The 18,001-nt window shown below is 35.0% G+C and overlaps 1 protein-coding gene across 5 annotated transcripts in view; it reads left to right on the top strand.

Moving 5' to 3' along the window:
* Window positions 1–18,001, top strand: part of LOC143230575 (zinc finger protein rotund-like) — a 288,029-nt gene that overhangs the window by 70,707 nt on the left and 199,321 nt on the right. For 2 of the 5 annotated variants that reach the window (XM_076464370.1, XM_076464371.1), the window contains exon 2: window positions 16,226–16,378. The exons of the other annotated variants lie outside the window; for them this stretch is intronic. In XM_076464370.1, the coding sequence (XP_076320485.1) occupies window positions 16,376–16,378 (3 nt within the window). In that variant the 5' untranslated portion in view covers window positions 16,226–16,375. The remainder of the gene's footprint in view (window positions 1–16,225; window positions 16,379–18,001) is intronic. 5 annotated transcript variants of the gene reach the window in all.

The following is an 18,001-nucleotide window of genomic DNA, read 5'->3' as shown; positions in this document are numbered from 1 at the left end:
GACGAACTGACTTTTTAGAAAGGTGGCATCCTATGACAGTGCCACACTGAAAGTCACTGAGCTCTTCAGTACGACCCATTCTACTGCCAATATTTGTCTATGGAGATTGCATAGCTGTATGCTTGAATTTATGCACCTGTTAGCAATGGGTGTGGATGAAATAGCCGAACCCACTTATTAGAATGGGTGTCCCTATACTTTTGGCCATGGAGGGTATTTCAAAGCTTATAAAGTATTTATACCTTTGATCGGTTAATTTTTTCAATATCTTATCACAAGTTTCTTGTCCTTATACAGTCACTCGTGGTGAAGATTAATGTAGATGTACCTGTCCCTGTGTAATTACTTCATTTTACATGCTGTGCTGGTAATATGCAGAAATAGATTCATCGGAAACCCTGGATTCCCATTCTGAATAATAAGATTGGTGCTCGACTTTGGGCGACACTGCATCATAAATAACTTTGATGGACTTGAGACAGGGTATTTGTATATCTTGGAAAATCTAGATATCATATTTGTTTTTATTTATTTAAAACGTGGTTTATTTATTTCAGTGACAAAACTTTCCCAGCATCTTTTTCTTTTGGTCAAGTTTAATTTATTATTAAAGCCCATAAATTACATATTGTACTTGTATTTAAAAACCAAAACGACATCCAGAATCTACTACTACATAAAAAGGTGTTTTCCGCTAGTACTGCGATAAGTTTACGGATTTACAATTCTAAAATCAGGGGTTCGATTTCCCTCGGTAGACTAAGCGGAGAGCCCGACTTAGCTTTTCTATAATAAACAAACAAACACATAAATACTTTCTCTTTAGTTTTCTGACTTGTACTAAAATATACTAATCTTCAAGTTTTATAGGTTTATAAGTTCTCCAAAGAAAACAATTAACATTTAGGCAAATGAAAGTTTCGTGATGGTCGACGAATATTATACTGTTGCTTAACATACAGAGCACGTGTATACACACACGTCGATGATGTCTTAAACTGTTTCTTCTTACAATACATAACCAAAGCAAATATATAATTGGAATTGATTCTTTTAGTTGTTGGGCCTAATGACCGTAATTCTTACTTCTTGTGATGGCGCTGACGAATAAAAGCGGCGATTACACTTTTAATGTAAACTCTTTAAAATGAATGATGTTCGTTCAATTAAGGCTATGAGGACGTTATTCGAATCTTTAAAATAAATAGCGGAATTAGATTATTTTATTGTTATTATTATTTATAATTACTACTTTAGTGTACGGAGCATGTTCAGTAGTGTTATGTCTCGAACATCGGACTTTGATCTGGAGCCCAAATGCTAAGCAACAGATCGGGCCAAGCCTGGTCACGGGAATCTTACCTCAATATTAGTCCTATATGTTTGTAGTGCTTCGTTAGCTCTTAAAATTCTTGCAGTGATTATAAAATTGATTTGTTTGGTTTGTTTTGAATTTCGCGCAAAGCTACACGAGGGCTATCTGCGCTAGCTGTCCCTAATTTAGCAGGGTAAGACTAGGAGGAAGGCAGCTAATCATCACTAGCCACCGCCAACTTTTGGGCTGCTCTTTTATCAATGAATAGTGGGATTGATCGTCACGTTATAACGCTCCTACGGCTGAAAGGGCGATCATGTTTGGTGTGACGGGGATTCGAACCCGGTAAGACTAAGGTAAAGTATTATGTTACCCGCAGACAATTATTTTCATTTGTGTGAATAATGTAAAATATGTAGTGTAATGATCGTGATTTGATACCCACAATGGTTTGATTAAAAGTTAGTACATTGCCCAGATTTATGCATAACGACAAAGAACAACAACAGAAAGTTTATATATATATATATATATTTCTAATAGCTCATCTCTACGATTCATTGCGTGCGTATTTCACTTTGGCCTATTTCTGAATGTCGGAAAACTATAAAGAGAACCGCGCAGTAAGCATACGACGTATTCACATTTTTAATAGGCATACTACAAATAATAATAATAAATCAACCAGGGGAATTTTAATAAGACTTGAAAACTCAACTAGTGTATTAAAAATATTTTTTACACTTTTTTTTTCTTCTGCCCTGGTTGTAGCAGTATTCTGTTAATTATTTGTCCAAGAACGTTGCTTATGTTTTTAAAACATAATGTCAGGTTATAAAAAAAACTTGTTTATGTGTTTTAATGGATGAATATCTTGCTTTGTTTCGTGTTTATTGTGATTTAGGTTTTAAAATTCAAAGAAAACACACGAACCAGTAATCAGAAACATAAGTCTAGAAACACAAAGATTAATGGATTTTTTTTATTTTTCAAAAACAAGACTTTTAATTAAGAAATAAGTTCAAAATCGAAAACGAAAGATCACGTCGAAACCACGTGCTGTGCAAAACAATAATAACAAAGTTAATAGCTGTTTTATACCAATGTGTTTCGTGAAGAAAAAAATTATGGTTGTTGTACGTCGGCAACATTTATAAAAGTTTTTATGTTTGCTGTAAACTGAAAGAAAAAAACAACACTAAAGGGTTACATCTTTGCCGTTTCTCGTTTTTTTTTTTTTCCTGATTTTAGATGTACTATAAAAACTTGACCTCCTAAACGTAGTACTAATACTTATATTGATTTTAATGAGAAAATTATTGTTATTGATTACAGATGTAGTACTCAATATAAGAATTGTTTTTTGGTGTTTTTTTTCGGATCTTGATGTCTTGATTAGTCAGTCTCTTTCGCCACCAAATCATTGTAATGGATGTTAATGGCAGGATAAGTAGGATTTTAGGTTATACCTACAGAAGTATTTGAATACAAGTCATAAAATACTATGATGCCATTTTATAAATCATGGTTAGATAGCATTTAGAATTCAGTCTTGAGCTCCTTGCCTTAGAAAATATATTGAATTATTGGAAAGGATTCATTGGAGGGCTTCTTTGATTTTTGCATTTGTTTCTATTTGTTTTCCTACCTAATATCTGGGTGTTTCCTATGGTTATGTTGTGTTTATTACGGTGAGTTCATTTGGGTTATTAATATGTTGAATTTTTGTTTCGTTTCATGTGCTGAGTCCTAGGGAATATATAATCCAGTATGGGTGATTTTTCTGTGGATTTCTGTTTTGAATTGTGTGTATCGGTTCTTGTGATCTTGAGGTTGACAAATACTATTTGGTTATTTTTCTCGTGTTCACAGGTGAACTTGATGTTAAGGTGTATAGAGTTAATATGGTTGAAAAACTTAGTGTTTGTTCTGTAGATGTGTATCCAGCAATTGTATCATCAACATATCTGTACCAGTATAGTGGTGGGTGTAAGGCTGAATTGATCGCTTGAGATTTAGTCTGTGTCATGAAAATGTTGGTTAGAATTGGTGACACGGGATTGCCCATACTTAGGCTATTTATTTGTATGTAATTTTGGTCTTTGAACATAAAGTTAGTTTTGGTGGTAGTGAATTCTATAATTTGTTGCTTTATGTGTGCATTAATGGGTTGGGGTCTAGGATATAAAGTTCTAAAGCTATCTTACAGACTTTGGTAGTTGGGACTTCTTTGAAGAGGGACATTACATCAAAATTGACCATTAAAGTTTTATGGTTTAGATGATCGCTAATAGATTTAAAGTTAAGAGTTTTTGAAAAAGAGGCGGCTGATGTTTACATATTTAAAAATTGCTCACGCTGTGTATTCATTAAGGTTGTCATTGAATGATTCATAAATCTACATTATTGGTCGTAGTGAACAACCGGGTTTATGAGTTTTGGAGAGGAGTCGTATGGTTGTGGTGTGTGCAAGTCGGTCTTGGATGGGTAGGAATACTACCATCCTTAAGACATGTGCCCAGTAACGGTCAGTTGTAAACTCTCTGTTAACCTGAAGATGACCTAAGAAGGTCGAAACGTTGTTTTATATTTTATTTTAATTAAAGTGCTAATACCTATACCAGACGTCTTTAGAATACATTGTACTTCAAGTGAGTTTCTCGTCACCATGAATAAGTAATTACTAATTTATTACAGTCTCTGGCTTCACTAGTTAAAAAGCTCCCCTTCTGAACATTTTCTCTGTAGGAAGAATTTGTAGCAAAAACGTCGTTTGGGAGGGTACAGTAATAAAGGCCACAGATAGTTTTCTGGGTATATCTGTTGTTCTGGACACTAATAGGAACATTGAGGGGAAGCAGCCTCTATGGTGAAAACAGAATTCACATTGTTAGCTCAGACTAGTGGACCAAAGTTCGAATTCCTGCTATCCTTCTGAAAACGTCAGCAGAAATATTGGACATTGATTAATTAGCAAGTTATTATTATCAGTCTGTGTTTGTGAAGCGCACTAACAAGACAGAACTTTTATATCAAGTTCCAAACTATTGACCCTATTTCCAGGGCCTACTGAAGACTACATAGAGAACACGGAATTAAAAAAATGTAACTGCTGAAAACGCAACTTGCATAACAGTTGTATGGCAGCGAGGTAGATTTTATGAAGTTAAACTTGTAGATTCTTATATTTGTCAGTTAATGGATTTTATATTTTTAACGTGTTGTGCAGTTATCACATTTAGAGGACGTAAAATATGTGGCCCTTTTCAGAAAACAACAAAAAAATAGTTATTCAGTTCATCCAATTACAAGTACATTTCGTCATGAGTAACTTTCGAAATAACCTGGAACCACATTTAATGACAGTATGTGATTATTCTACATAAGTAGCACATGCTGTCGAAGCAGGTGATTTACGAAAGTTACCACTACATGTTAAAATACTTTGTCGCTACAGACGTAACTTGCCACAACTCCTCGGAGTCAAATAATGGTGGACCACGATTAGAAATTTGTGTTGATGTATAACGAAGTTTCTGAAGAAAAACAAAAAACTTTAAAGTAAGTACATAAGTTAATATATTTCTTGCTTTAAATAAATAGTTTTATTATTTGAGTATCTGCCCTGTGTGTACACTCTCATGATCTAATTTTTTCAGAAACAGAAGTTTACACAGAATTGTATGACTTTTATTATGATTGTTTGTAATTACGCACAAAGCTACACAAGGGGTTATTTGTGATTTGCTCACAACGGGTATTGAAACCGGTTTCTAGCGTTGTAAATCCACAGATGTGCCGCTGTGCCACTAGGGGGAGACAGATAGAATGAGTATGACATTAATATAGTTTCCAGGCGTTTGCAAGCTTCTTTAAACTGCTTACATTGTAGTATACAATAAGAGAATAGGATATTTTATTGCTTAAAGTACTTACACTAAAGTATACAATAAATAAAAATGCTATTCTGACCAAAGATTATGAGATATTTTTAACGCCTAACAATGAAATACGCCGAATAAACAAAACCGATGAAGAAGTGATTATGTTTCTTTCAGATTTAAACGGTGAAATGTAATTTTGATGTTTTTGGAAGAATGATTCTTATAGTGCAGTGGTTCCCAACCAGGGGGTGCGAGATAACATTTGTTTAGGCCACCTTCACCTTTATTCTTGAATAAATAATTACTGCGAGGGGTGCGAGAACATATTAAAATTTTTTAGCGGTGCGGGGCATAAAAAAGGTCGGGAACCACTGTTATAGTGATTACACAATATGAAGTTTTTCGTATCGTTTTTTTTTTGTTTTGTTTTTGAAAGACGATGGCAGTTACTCTTGAGGTAAGAGCGAAACACGCAAACGTGACGTTATTGCTACTCAAGCTCTACCTGCTGACACGGTCGATCTAATAAAAATTGAAGATATATCAATTAAATAACGACGGAGAAACACAAACTATAGAAAAGCTATTAAGTCGCAATCCAAGAAGAAATTCATGTTAAGACTTGAGTGCAAACAACGATAATTAGTAAAGTATTATCATTTACTCAGAAAACACTAACCCTAAACTTTGAATGTTTGAACGAGAACAAGGTTTTACCTCTCTCAGTGACAGAATAGTTTGGAAGAAAATCAACCTTAATGGTTTTATTTTCGTAATGACAACATTGAAAGGTCACGAAGGCACGTTTTCTGTGAACATTTTTTGTGTGTGTTGTGCGTGTGCACACGAAAAAATGAGCAACCGTATTCTATAATGACGAGAACCCCACTTGAAGCAAAAACGTTTCTAACTTTATTTTAAATTAAAGTACAGAATAATTTCAAAAGAAAGTTTGCTGCGAAATTTTAGAAAGACATAGAGCTGCTAAGAACTACCTGAAAATGACCTAAGAAGGGCGAAACGTTGTTCTGTACTTTAATTTAAAATAACGTTAAAAACGTTTTTATTTCAAGTGGGGGTTCTCGTCATTATGGAATACGGCTTTTGGTCCCTTTCTCTTTGGGCCCGGCATGGCCTGGTGGGTTAAGGCGTTCGACTCATAATATAAGGGTCGCGGGTTCGAATCCCCGTCGCACCAAACACGCTCACCCTTTTAGCCGTGGGGGCCTATAATGTGACGGTCAATCCCACTAATCCTAAATTATGGACGGCTGGCGCTGATAGCCCTTGCGTAGCTTTGCGTGAAATTCCAAACAAAACAAATACTTTCTCTTTGTGTTTCCGTTATTCCGTTTTTCCCATTGGTGAGTGGTTAATCAGTAACTTAGATGAGTAGACTAGAAGATGAGATTCTAAGATGCATGTTACATAAAGTTTGTCTAAAAGCCACTCGGTAACTCGGAGGTAAATTTGGTTTGGTTAGAATTTCGCACATAGCTACACGAGAGCTATCTGCTATAGGCAACTGCAATTTAGCATTGATAGACTAGAAAGAAGACAACTAGACAACACCACCCATCGCCAATTCTTGGGCTAATCTTTTGCCAACAAAAAGGTGGTAGTGACAGTCATATAAAGTCTCCCATGGCTGTAAGGGCGAGAATATTCGGTGACGTTACAGCGGTAAGTTAAACCTGAGAGCTTATAACGCTAATAATCGGGTTTCGATTCCCACGATGGGCAAGGCACGGAGCATTGTGTAACTTTGCGCGTTACAACAAAGAAACAAGCAACAAAAGTAAAGCGGTCATCACATTAGGGTTCGGTGTTTTCTTTGAAGATAACTGCAAAAAAATAATTTGAAAGTTTGTGCATGCGCAAACTCGGGTGATGCTAAACGCAGAGAGACTACAGAATAAAGTGAGGATTTTAATGTTTCTAACGTTAAAAAAAAAGACCAGTTTTGTTTGTTTTTTTCCATAAAAATGAAAATCCGGATTCCAGATTCCAGATGGATCTATCAGTGACTTTTAGTACAGGAAAAAGATTTATGTGTTTACGCAAAGGCGCGAGAACAAGGGTGCGGGAACGTCTTCTGACATGGGTGCTGCTCACCTGCTGTTTTGTTAACATGATTTAACACTATAATAACAATTGAATACGCGTCTTTTATCAAATACAGGGGCTCACAGTTTTATTTAATGGCTTTCAGCGCCACCACCATGAAGAGTTCTCTGTGTGTGCGAATGACTTTTTTTTTTTTAAGTCCATGGATATTAACGGTAAAATTGCACATGATTTGTTCTAGCGATATCGAGTTAATTGTCTTTTATTTCGTTCTTTACATATAAAACTCTCTTTTTTGTAAACATCTTATGTGCAGTGAGAACAGTTGCTTGTTTATATTGTAAACTAATATCATCCGAACTGTTCAGCCAGGTAGGTGTTTTATCAATAAGTTACTTTACTACTCGGGCTGGCATGGCCAGGTGATTAAGGCACTCGACTCGTAATCCAAGGGTCGCGGGTTCTAATCCTGGTCGCACCAAACATGCTCACCCTTTAAGCCATGGGGCATTATAATGTTAAGCCATGGGGCATTATAATGTTAGTGGGTGGTGATAACTAGTTGCTTTCCCTCTGGTCTTACACTGCTAAATTAGGGACGGCTAGCGCAGATAGCCCAAATGTAACTTTGCACGAAATTCAAAAACTAACAAACAATACTTTATTACCCAGTGAACATACACGATATAAAATACAGTGAGTGGCAGTCGCGTCACCTTTTTGGTTTTTTAAGTATTAAATTTATAACAATTAACGAGTGATGTTTAAAATCGTGGGGAGAAAACAACAAGCATGAAGTTACAAGTATATGAACACAGTTCTAAATTTAGACTCTTATAATCCTTCGTCACTAATTTGCTAGTGGTTCAGGAATTTAACCTCTGTAGTGAATTATCTGGAGTAATTATAATAGACGAATTGTCCGAAGAAAAAAGTAATTTATCTTTATTCTAATTCATATAACGTTGTGGAGAGTTGGCCAAGTCACTGGATGTCACGTGCCGCATGCTTACAGGAGGTCACTTGCTTCTGTGTAAACAGTTAAACTGTCTTGTAAAGAACAAACTTCAGTATAAAACTGTCTTCTTGCTACATCTGCTGGATTTAATGACGTGAAATGTGTCTAGTAGTTAGAAAATGTCTCATCAAACTGTCTTCTTGCTACATTTCTAGATTTAGCGACGTGCAATGTCTCCAGATTTTGCGCGTTATACATATGACGAGAAACTATAAATATATTATCGTACGTTACTTACAAAAACTCACCCATCTTTATTGTGATACATGTGCTTTATATATATAAATACATGTGTGTCTGTGTGTGCTACCTAAGTAGAAATCGCAGCACGTGCATCATTTCTAGCATTGAATGTGCTTTGCCTGTTATATAATGAATCACGTAGCCCAAGTGAGTATATTGCACTTATTAACAAATAACCAAGATTTTTTAGGGGAAATTTTGCGTTTGGAATCCATCACTGTTTCGGTTAGTGCGTTTTGCATCATTACGAAAACTGTATGGAAGAAGTGTGTTATTCACCTGTGAAAATCCAGGATTGTATTATATTACTTTGTTATCTGACTAAGTTACACAGTTGTACATACGTTTCACAACTGTGCGCCACGTTTTACACGTCTCAGGAACGTTTCTCTCGAAATAGCGCTATCAATGTAAAGAGAGAACTACACCTAAAAAATACAGTCATTGGTGGATATAGTTTCTTTAGTATATAGATGTTAATGCTTAGTTAACTATGAAACTGTGATACCTAACCTAAGCCGTACGAGATAACTCTTAGTCTGAACTTCCTAAACTATAATTCAGTAAAACCTGTCAAAGCCAGAAACTACATAGGGCGGAAACCTGTACAAACTGGAAATATCTAAATTTTACAGTATTATCTTAATATTCCTCTTATAAAACGACCTCTATATGGCGGAACTTGCGTAACGCGGACGGAAAACAATCTTTCACCTACCTCATCTATCAACAAGTAGGATTAGAACCTGAGTAAGGCGGAAAAATGTTTTTGATTAAATATTAATTTATTAATCAATAATTTCTTTAAATACTAACAAATTCTTGTTTACTTAATAATTTCTTTAAATATTAACAAATTATTGTTTAATTAATAATTTGTTTAAATATTAATAAATTCTCGGACATTTTGTTACAGTAAGTATTGATTAAATGTATTCTGTTCTTTTTTTCTGGCGTCGTTATTTTTGCAGTTAGATTAAACAAAAGAATGGAACAAGAAAATAGGAATATTCTACTTTTTCTAGATAATGCAACTTGTCACCCAAAAGTTGCAACTTTCAAATGTTTGTTTAGTCTTTCTACCTCCATGTACAACATCAGTTCTACAGCCACTAGATAACAGAATTATACAGTGTATGAAATTGAAAACCAGAAAATTGATGCTTCAGCATATTATTACAAACATGGACGACTGTGAGAGAGCATCTTAAATGACCATAAAAATTGACGTGTAAGATGCAATTTCATTAAGTCATTCAATGAAATCCTTAAAAGATGAATGCCTAAGGAGGTGCTTTCGAAACTGTGGATTTATTCTTGATAATGGCGGAGATCGTGGAGAAGTTGTTTGTTATGTCGATTCAAGTGAAATCCAAACTCTGATTGAAAAGATTCATGCAGATGATTCTGTGAACGCGGAAAGTTTTGTGAACATTGACAAGAATGTTTTAACAGAAACTGATTAAATTGCTTTAAAATATATAATAGAATCGCAAGATGGTAACAATGTGAGAGATTCAGAAGATGAACAAAATGGAAAAGATAGTGACGAAACAGAAATTCCTACTTCATCGCAAGTGTTAAGTTATATTAACGCTATCAAATTGTATGCAAAAATGAAGGGGGATTGTTTGTTTTTGAATTTCGCGCAAAACTACACGAGGGCTATCTGCGCTAGCCGTCCCTAATTTAGCAGTGTAAGACTAGAGAGAAGGTAGCTAGTCATCACCACCCAGTGCTAACTCTTGGGCTACTCTTTTACCAACGAATAGTGGGATTGACCGTTATATTATAACGCCCTCACGGCTGAAAGGGCGAGCATGTTTGGTGTGACGGGGATTTGAACCCGCGACCCTCAGATTACGAGTCGAATGCCTTAACCACCACCTGGCCATGCCGGGTCTTTTTTTTTCTTTTTTTTGTAACAAAGGTTATAAACATAGAGGTAGCTCTAATTAAATCACCCAACTGTGGAGTACTGTCAATAAACAGGACAGGTTACGTTGATATTAGTTTTAATGTCAGTAAAAATGTTGGGGTCTTTGAACTTTACGTTTCAATATTTTAGACATTCGTCTATGAATCGTATGAACATACTGCTTTATATTTTACTTGTCACGCATCAATACGGCACTCAGAAATGACAGGGAAGGTGAAGGTGGTAACAAAAAGTCACGAACGCATGCGCTCTGTTCCCGTCCTTAGGTGTTTAGAGATCGAACAAATCATGATGGATCATGTTAACTTCGCTATAATTCCTAGAACTTGATAGTTGTAAACATTGGCTTTGTTTGCGAAAGGAATGTTTCAGTTCAGCCACACAACAGCTGTTTCTACGATACTGCAACTGAGAAATATATTCTGTACGACTTCGATTTTTTTTTTCTTTTCACAGTTTTTGTAAACCTATACAGTGCCAGCTTCAAATAGATGTACCGCCAGCGTTAGCGTGTCTAACGGCACGTTAGGTGGCCTACTTTGAGATTGACTGGGGGAAATAAAAGGCAATTAATTAAAGCCTAATTAACGCTGATAACAATTCTGTTTGTTGACTTCACAGATTGATAAAATCACCGGAACGTTATGTGCGCGTTACACACTGCAGTAATAACGTTAACAACGCGTGAGAGATCGTGTGAACGAAAAAAACACACAAAAAGGTAACAATATCAAGACCAGCGATTTTTTTAGTGAATTATTATTATAAGCTAGAATGTAATTTGATTATTAACTAGAAAGAGTTGTTGGTTTTAATAATAACGTTAAGGTTGGCATAGAAAATTCTAATTTGACGTTATATATTTTACGTTATTTCTGAAACTAGATTATAAATACATGGTCCAGTATGGCCAGGTGGTTAAAGTGCTCGACTTGTAATCTGAGGGTTGCAGGTTCCAATCCTTGTTACACGAAACATGCTCTCCTTTTCAACTGTGGGAGCGTTATAATATGACGGTGAATCTCACTATTCGTTGGTAAAAGAGTAGCCTAAGAGTTGGCGGTGGGTGGTGATGACTAGCTACCTTCCCTCTAGTCTTACGCTGCTGTATTAAGGACGGTTTGCACATATAGCCCTCGTGTAGCTTTGCGCGAAGTTCGAAAACAGTCCTAAATACAAGTGGCATATTTTTTAAGACTACAGTAGAACGTGTCAGTCAGTGAGTCAGCGATCGCGGTTACTTTGTGCAAATAAATTGATTTGATTTTATACTAGTGCTACACTGTTAATTATTTAAACATCATATGTAAGGTCGGCCTACAAACATGTACGACAATGTGCGAGTGTTCGAGATTGTAGATATGTTAAAGGAGGAAATAAATTCATTTGTTATTGTTTATGTGAACTGAACTTTGAGGAATTGTTTTCACGATAAAATGTACAAGAACCTACCAATAATAATTAATGATTTAACGCACACCTTTTGGTTTCTAGTATGACAAAACGAGGCTGAAAACTCACATTAAAGCGAAAAGTCTTTACGCACATGTTTTTCAGATGTTTTAGAGAATCCACTGTAAGTGTGACGCTATTACTTACTAAAAGTTACGAAAACCAAGTGAACTGCAATGTAGACCGTGAGTCCTTGATATAGAACGTAAGGTATTTGAATAATGAGAGAAGACGGAAAGAGGAGATCCAGAATCTGAGTTCTACTAAGTACACCAAACTGTGTGACTCGTGTACTGAAACTACAAGTAAGACTTAAGATACAGAGTAGTTTAAGGCCGAGACTATAGTGTGAAAGTGTACGTGCATTCACAAAAACAAACAAACTTCGTGGTTCTGTACATATTCTATACCTTTCTGACCCGTGTACAAAATTTAGTAGTGTAAGCCTAGAGGGAAAGCAGCTAGTCATCAACGCCCACTGCCAACTATTGGGCTACTCTTTTGCCAACGAATAGTGGAACTAACCGTAACATTATAACGCCACTATGGCTTAAAGGGCGAGCATGTTTGATGTGATGGGGATTCGAATCCGCGTCCCTCAGATTAGAAGTCGAGTGCCTTAACTATCTGGCCATGCCGGGTTATACAAAACAGTTATACTGTACTTTGTTAATAATGCCCGAATAGAGTTGCTTAAATGCTGAACAACCAACCAAGTACAAAATTTTAGTCAAAGACTTGTAAAGAATGAATTAAGTTAACAAGTAGTTATAATACACATACACAAACACTAGTGCGTCCAGAATAGGATCAGATTTTCGTTAGTGAAATCAGTTTATTTTGATTTATTTGTTGGTGTGTACTTATTATTGTGACGTAACACACAGCGAGCAAACAGTGGTATAACTTGAATTCTGCTTTTTACGTGAATATGAATATATAGCTGCCAAACGGAACTGCAGCCTAAAGTTTGGATTTCTCTGCAACATTGAGAAGAACTCACGATATATGATCCTAGTTGGTTGTGTTGCTATAGATAAATAAATAGCAACATTTAGTTGGCTGTGTTGCTACAGATTGATAAATAGCAACATTTAGTTAGCTGTGTTGCTACAGATTGATAAATAGCAACATTTAGTTGTCTGTGTTGTTACAGATTGATAAGTAGCAATATTTAGTTGTCTGTGTTGTTACACATTGATAAGTAGCAATATTTAGTTGTCTGTGTTGTTACAGATTGATAAATAGAAATATTTGGAAGAACAGGTTTGTTTGCAAGCTAGTTGGTTGTGTTGCTGCAAATGATGCCTATCATTGTGTTCAACAACTGATCGTATTTCCATATGTAGTTTTACATTAAATATTAAGTTAGCCTAAAAGGAAACGGAAGGTATTATGACAGATTAAAGTGTCACATTAAAAAAAAAAAAAAAACTTTGTTAGTTTTGATAATGAACTTCCTCTAGTTAAGTTATTTCTTGATATTTTACTGTGTTAAACATTATGATTATAAAATTCACATTTCCATACGAATTGAAATTATTTTATCTTATTATTCATACGTTCTAATAACTCGTAATAAAGTATGTTATATAGTGCAAGATATTTATCGTAAAATATTATTAATTTTCATCTTATTCAAATTTAAATACACATTTTTTTATTATGCATGATATTGAATAAAATACTGACATATCAGATCATCATGAGCATGTACTCCTTTTCAGTCACGGGGCTGTTATAAAATGAGAATCAATCCCACTATTCGTAGGTTTTGTATGTTTTTTTTTAAATTTCGTACAAAACTACACGAGTGCTCTCTGTGCTTGTCCTCCCTAATTAAACAGTGTAAAACTAGAGGGAAGGCAACTAGCCATCACCACCCACCGCCATCTCTTGGGCTACTCTTTTACCAATGAATAATAGGATTGACCGTAACATTATTACATCCCCACAGCTAAAAGGGCGAGTATGTTTGGTGTGACGGAAATTCGAACCCACGACCCTCAGATTACGAGTTCAGCGCCCTAACCACCTGGCCTGTATTTGTTAGGAAAACGTAGCTCAAAAGTTGGGAGTGGTTGGCGTTGACTAGATTTTCTCTCTCTTGGTTAGAGATGGCTAGCATAGATGGCTCTGGAGTAGCTTTACGCGAAATTCAAAAGCCAACAAATAACAACAACACACAGGACTATGAGGGAGGAGGAGGTCCAAGTGAACCTGACCCTCCCTGGTCTATAAGATCAAAATTCCAACAACTGGAAGAAGACTGATATGCTGGTAATGTAACAGAAATGATTGGTCAATGACGAAAACCAGCGAAATAATTTTAATTTTGAAATTTTTAGGAGACACCATTGTTTTTGCTTTGGAATAATTAGGGTTCAACAGAGATTGTGTTCAGGTGGCCAATGTGCAGGAGGATATCATTTATTCGCGATGAAATTGTACTCGAAAGACCATTTGCTATTTTGTGCTTGAATGCTGTTTCTTGTATGTTAGGTGTTCGAGCAACAAAGTTTTTATCTTCTACATGGGCAAACAAAATACTTACATATGCATAAGTTTTTATAGTCACTTGCTTCAGTTTCGATAATCAGTTTCTACTAATGAAAAATGTAAAATGTATACATTTTTATTAGCACAGTTTACAAAACACAGAAGAACCCGAGAGACGTAGTGTTGTGTGTGATTCCGACCGTTAAACTGAGAAGGTTGACCTATGAACTTATCTTGCATCAAGTCGTACTGTTTTTTATTTATATGTAGATACTGTAGGATAAAGTTAACGCATGACGTGATGCACCCAGTGTTTCCTTATGGCGCTGTCCCCACTTCAGAGGTATTATATAGAACCAACCTGAATTTTCCCATTTCAAGGGACAGACCTATGTAGACTGTGCATTGAATAGATACCCAAACCTGCGTGAAATCACTGTTTTGTGTTCGTGTGTAGTTCCCAAAACAGAGCATCAGGCTTAGCTGTGTGTTTTAGATATATTTTTACGTGCATCCTGTGAGTTACAAATCCAGTTACTGGTTGCTTTGGTTCGAAACGTGGTATCCGGTTGACTGAACTTGCTACTGTTCTCATTGTTGTTGTTTTTTATGGGAATGTGCGGTGCATAGAACGACCACGCACAGGTACAATGTTGTGCATTACTGAATTATTATAAATATCATAAAACTGCTAAAAGTAAAGATTTTTGTTTTTAGAACTATTTCTTCTACTAATCGCGGTTTTCCTTGTTAGAGTTATCAATAAAGACAAAAAGTGTTTGTCTGGACAAGGAATTTAACACCCACGCATGTTGAGACATTACAGAAATCTGTAGAGTATGACATTTAGTCATAAAGTACATTGGCACGTTTTCTTGATATTTGTCAAAAACAAGAGTCGTTTAGAAATTTAATTGATGGTTTTAAAACAAGGATAATTTACCAGATTATTTGTTGATTTTTGTGCATAATTTAGAAAGTTATTTGTTGATTATTGTATGGATAGTTTCTGACTAAGTTCTGTCGTACCCGAATACGATATTGCTTCTACATATATTCGTTAACCTGTTTAGGATATCAAACCTCTAGTAAAGTAAACTAGTCTTAAGTGTTTGCAAGTATTTTATTGCGTGTAATCTGATTACAGTTGAAATGATGTAGGCTAATAATAGTTTAAAATATATAATATTGTACTACGGATTATTTTTCAACGTGTAATAAGACTGGCACTAATAATCTCAGATATACTGTATGAATGACCTAATATAATCCTAAGTCGATTCTTGGTAATTTGTTCCTTTACTGTTTCGTGAGTGAATTAATGTTCTTTATTCACGAAAGTGTACGTTATAAATTCGTTACGTTTTAAACTGTAATGTTGGACAGCTGTTGAAACATATTCGTTAATAACGCTATTTCTGTTATTTGGACACTTATATCACGCCCCTATGAAAGTCGGAGAGATTCTTGCAATTTATTATCTGTTGTTTTACAGGCTAACCATGTTGTGACTATATTTATAAGATTTGGTCAGTCACTTGAAACATCACTTTTCAATATGCGAACAAATGTGGTGTTCTGCAGATTTTTGTCTGTGGGCCAATCGATGTGGTCCTTTCGGTTTTTGTTATAATATTTGCCTCAGTACTTGCATCTCGTCTCATGGTAATAATATTTTAAACTCGTTTTATATGAAAAATGATTTACCAGAGTTTGTACGATACCTAAAACCCATTGTGCTGAACAGTTGAATTTTGTCTGAAGTTAACACTTGTGTATATATGTTAAAGATTTATTTTTCACCATAGGTGAAATTGAAAAGGGAATCTATGACGTAGAGGTCTAATACATTTCTTGATTGGCCGTACTTTCTGCTGTGGACTGGAATTTCGTCTGTTTAAGGCTTATAAGCACAATTTGGGTCAGCAAACCAAAGAAATACCACAAGGGCTGTCATAATGGTGAAGTGTATATAATATATGTATGGTATTTTGATTTTACTTCGCCATATAGTAGTATTACCCATATACCTAAATTAATTTAGTTTGCTATAAGGTGAAGTAAAACGGATTCAACACCCCATGAGGTATGTTGTCAACAATATTTTAAACCTATCCAACCTCTATACTTTCATCTTATCTGGTGTCAACAATATTTTAAACCTATCCAACCTCTATACTTTTACCTTATCTGGTGTCAACAATATTTTAAACCTATCCAACCTCTATACTTACATGCCATTTGGTGTCGACAATATTTTAAATCTATCCAGTCTCTATACTTTCATCTTATCTGTTGTCAACAATATTTTAAACCTATCCAACCTCTATACTTACATGCCATTTGGTGTCGACAATATTTTAAATCTATCCAGTCTCTATACTTTCATCTTATCTGTTGTCAACAATATTTTAAACCTATTCAACCTCTATACTTTCGTCTTCTCTGTTGTCATAATATTTTAAACCTACTTAACCTGTATACTTGCGTCTTATCTGTTGTCAACAATATTTTAAACCTGTTTAACCTCTATACTTGCGTCTTATCTATTGTAAACAATATTTTAAACCTATTTAATTTGTATACTTGCGTCTTATCTGTTGTGAACAATATTTTAAACCTGTTCAATCTGTATACTTGCGTCTTATCTGTTGTTTGTCAACAATTTTTTAAACCTCTTCAACCTCTATACTTGTGTCTTATCTGTTGTTTGTCAACAATTTTGTAAACCTATTCAACCTCTATACTTTCATCTTATTTGTTTTCAACAATATTTTAAACCTATTCAGCCTCTATACTTGTTTCTTATCTGTTGTTTGTCAACAATTTTGTAAACCTATTCAACCTCTATACTTTCATCTTATTTGTTTTCAACAATATTTTAAACCTATTCAGCCTCTATACTTGCGTCTTATTTGTTGTCAACAATATTTTAAACTATTCAGCCTCTATATTTTCATCTTATGTGGTGGCAACAATATTTTAAATAGTGTGTATGTCTTTTATACAGTGCTTTTCCGTGTATGTATATGCTTAAGTGTGTTGATATTAATATTAACTTCTGATTAGTGCAAGCCGCCAACGCAAACCAAAGATAAAAACCCTACATTTAGTATAGCTAATTGAATATACTGGTCTTACTTTGTGACTTTTAAATATTATAACACCATGTTTCGTCACTCCGCACTCTCCCTGTTAACGATATTTTCCTAGTTACAACTATATGTTATTCCTCGTTCCATGTTACACTAGCTGAGAGGTGATGAAAGTGAGACAGACTTAAAGGTGTGTGCCCGGACTGATGACAATCGGTCCAGCAGTTCACCGGTTATAAGTGTTAACACACACAAACATGTCAAATAGTGGCTTAAATACTTATAATATTGTTCATTTTAATATATTTAGAATATCTTTATTTGCTGTGTTTAGAATAGTTCTGTCGTTCATCATATACTTTAGAATATCGTCTATTTCATTATTTTTATAATACGTGTATTATTTATTGCCGTATGCTTATAACAAATAGTTTAGTCCTTAATTATTACGTGTTTGGTGAGTTCAAACATGGTAAAGGTTAATCAATC

Source organism: Tachypleus tridentatus, chromosome 10 (genome assembly GCF_004210375.1).
Source record: "Tachypleus tridentatus isolate NWPU-2018 chromosome 10, ASM421037v1, whole genome shotgun sequence".
NCBI lineage: Eukaryota > Metazoa > Arthropoda > Merostomata > Xiphosura > Limulidae > Tachypleus > Tachypleus tridentatus.
Note: the sequence above shows the minus strand (reverse complement) of the source record. Positions and strands in the feature narration are given on the sequence as shown.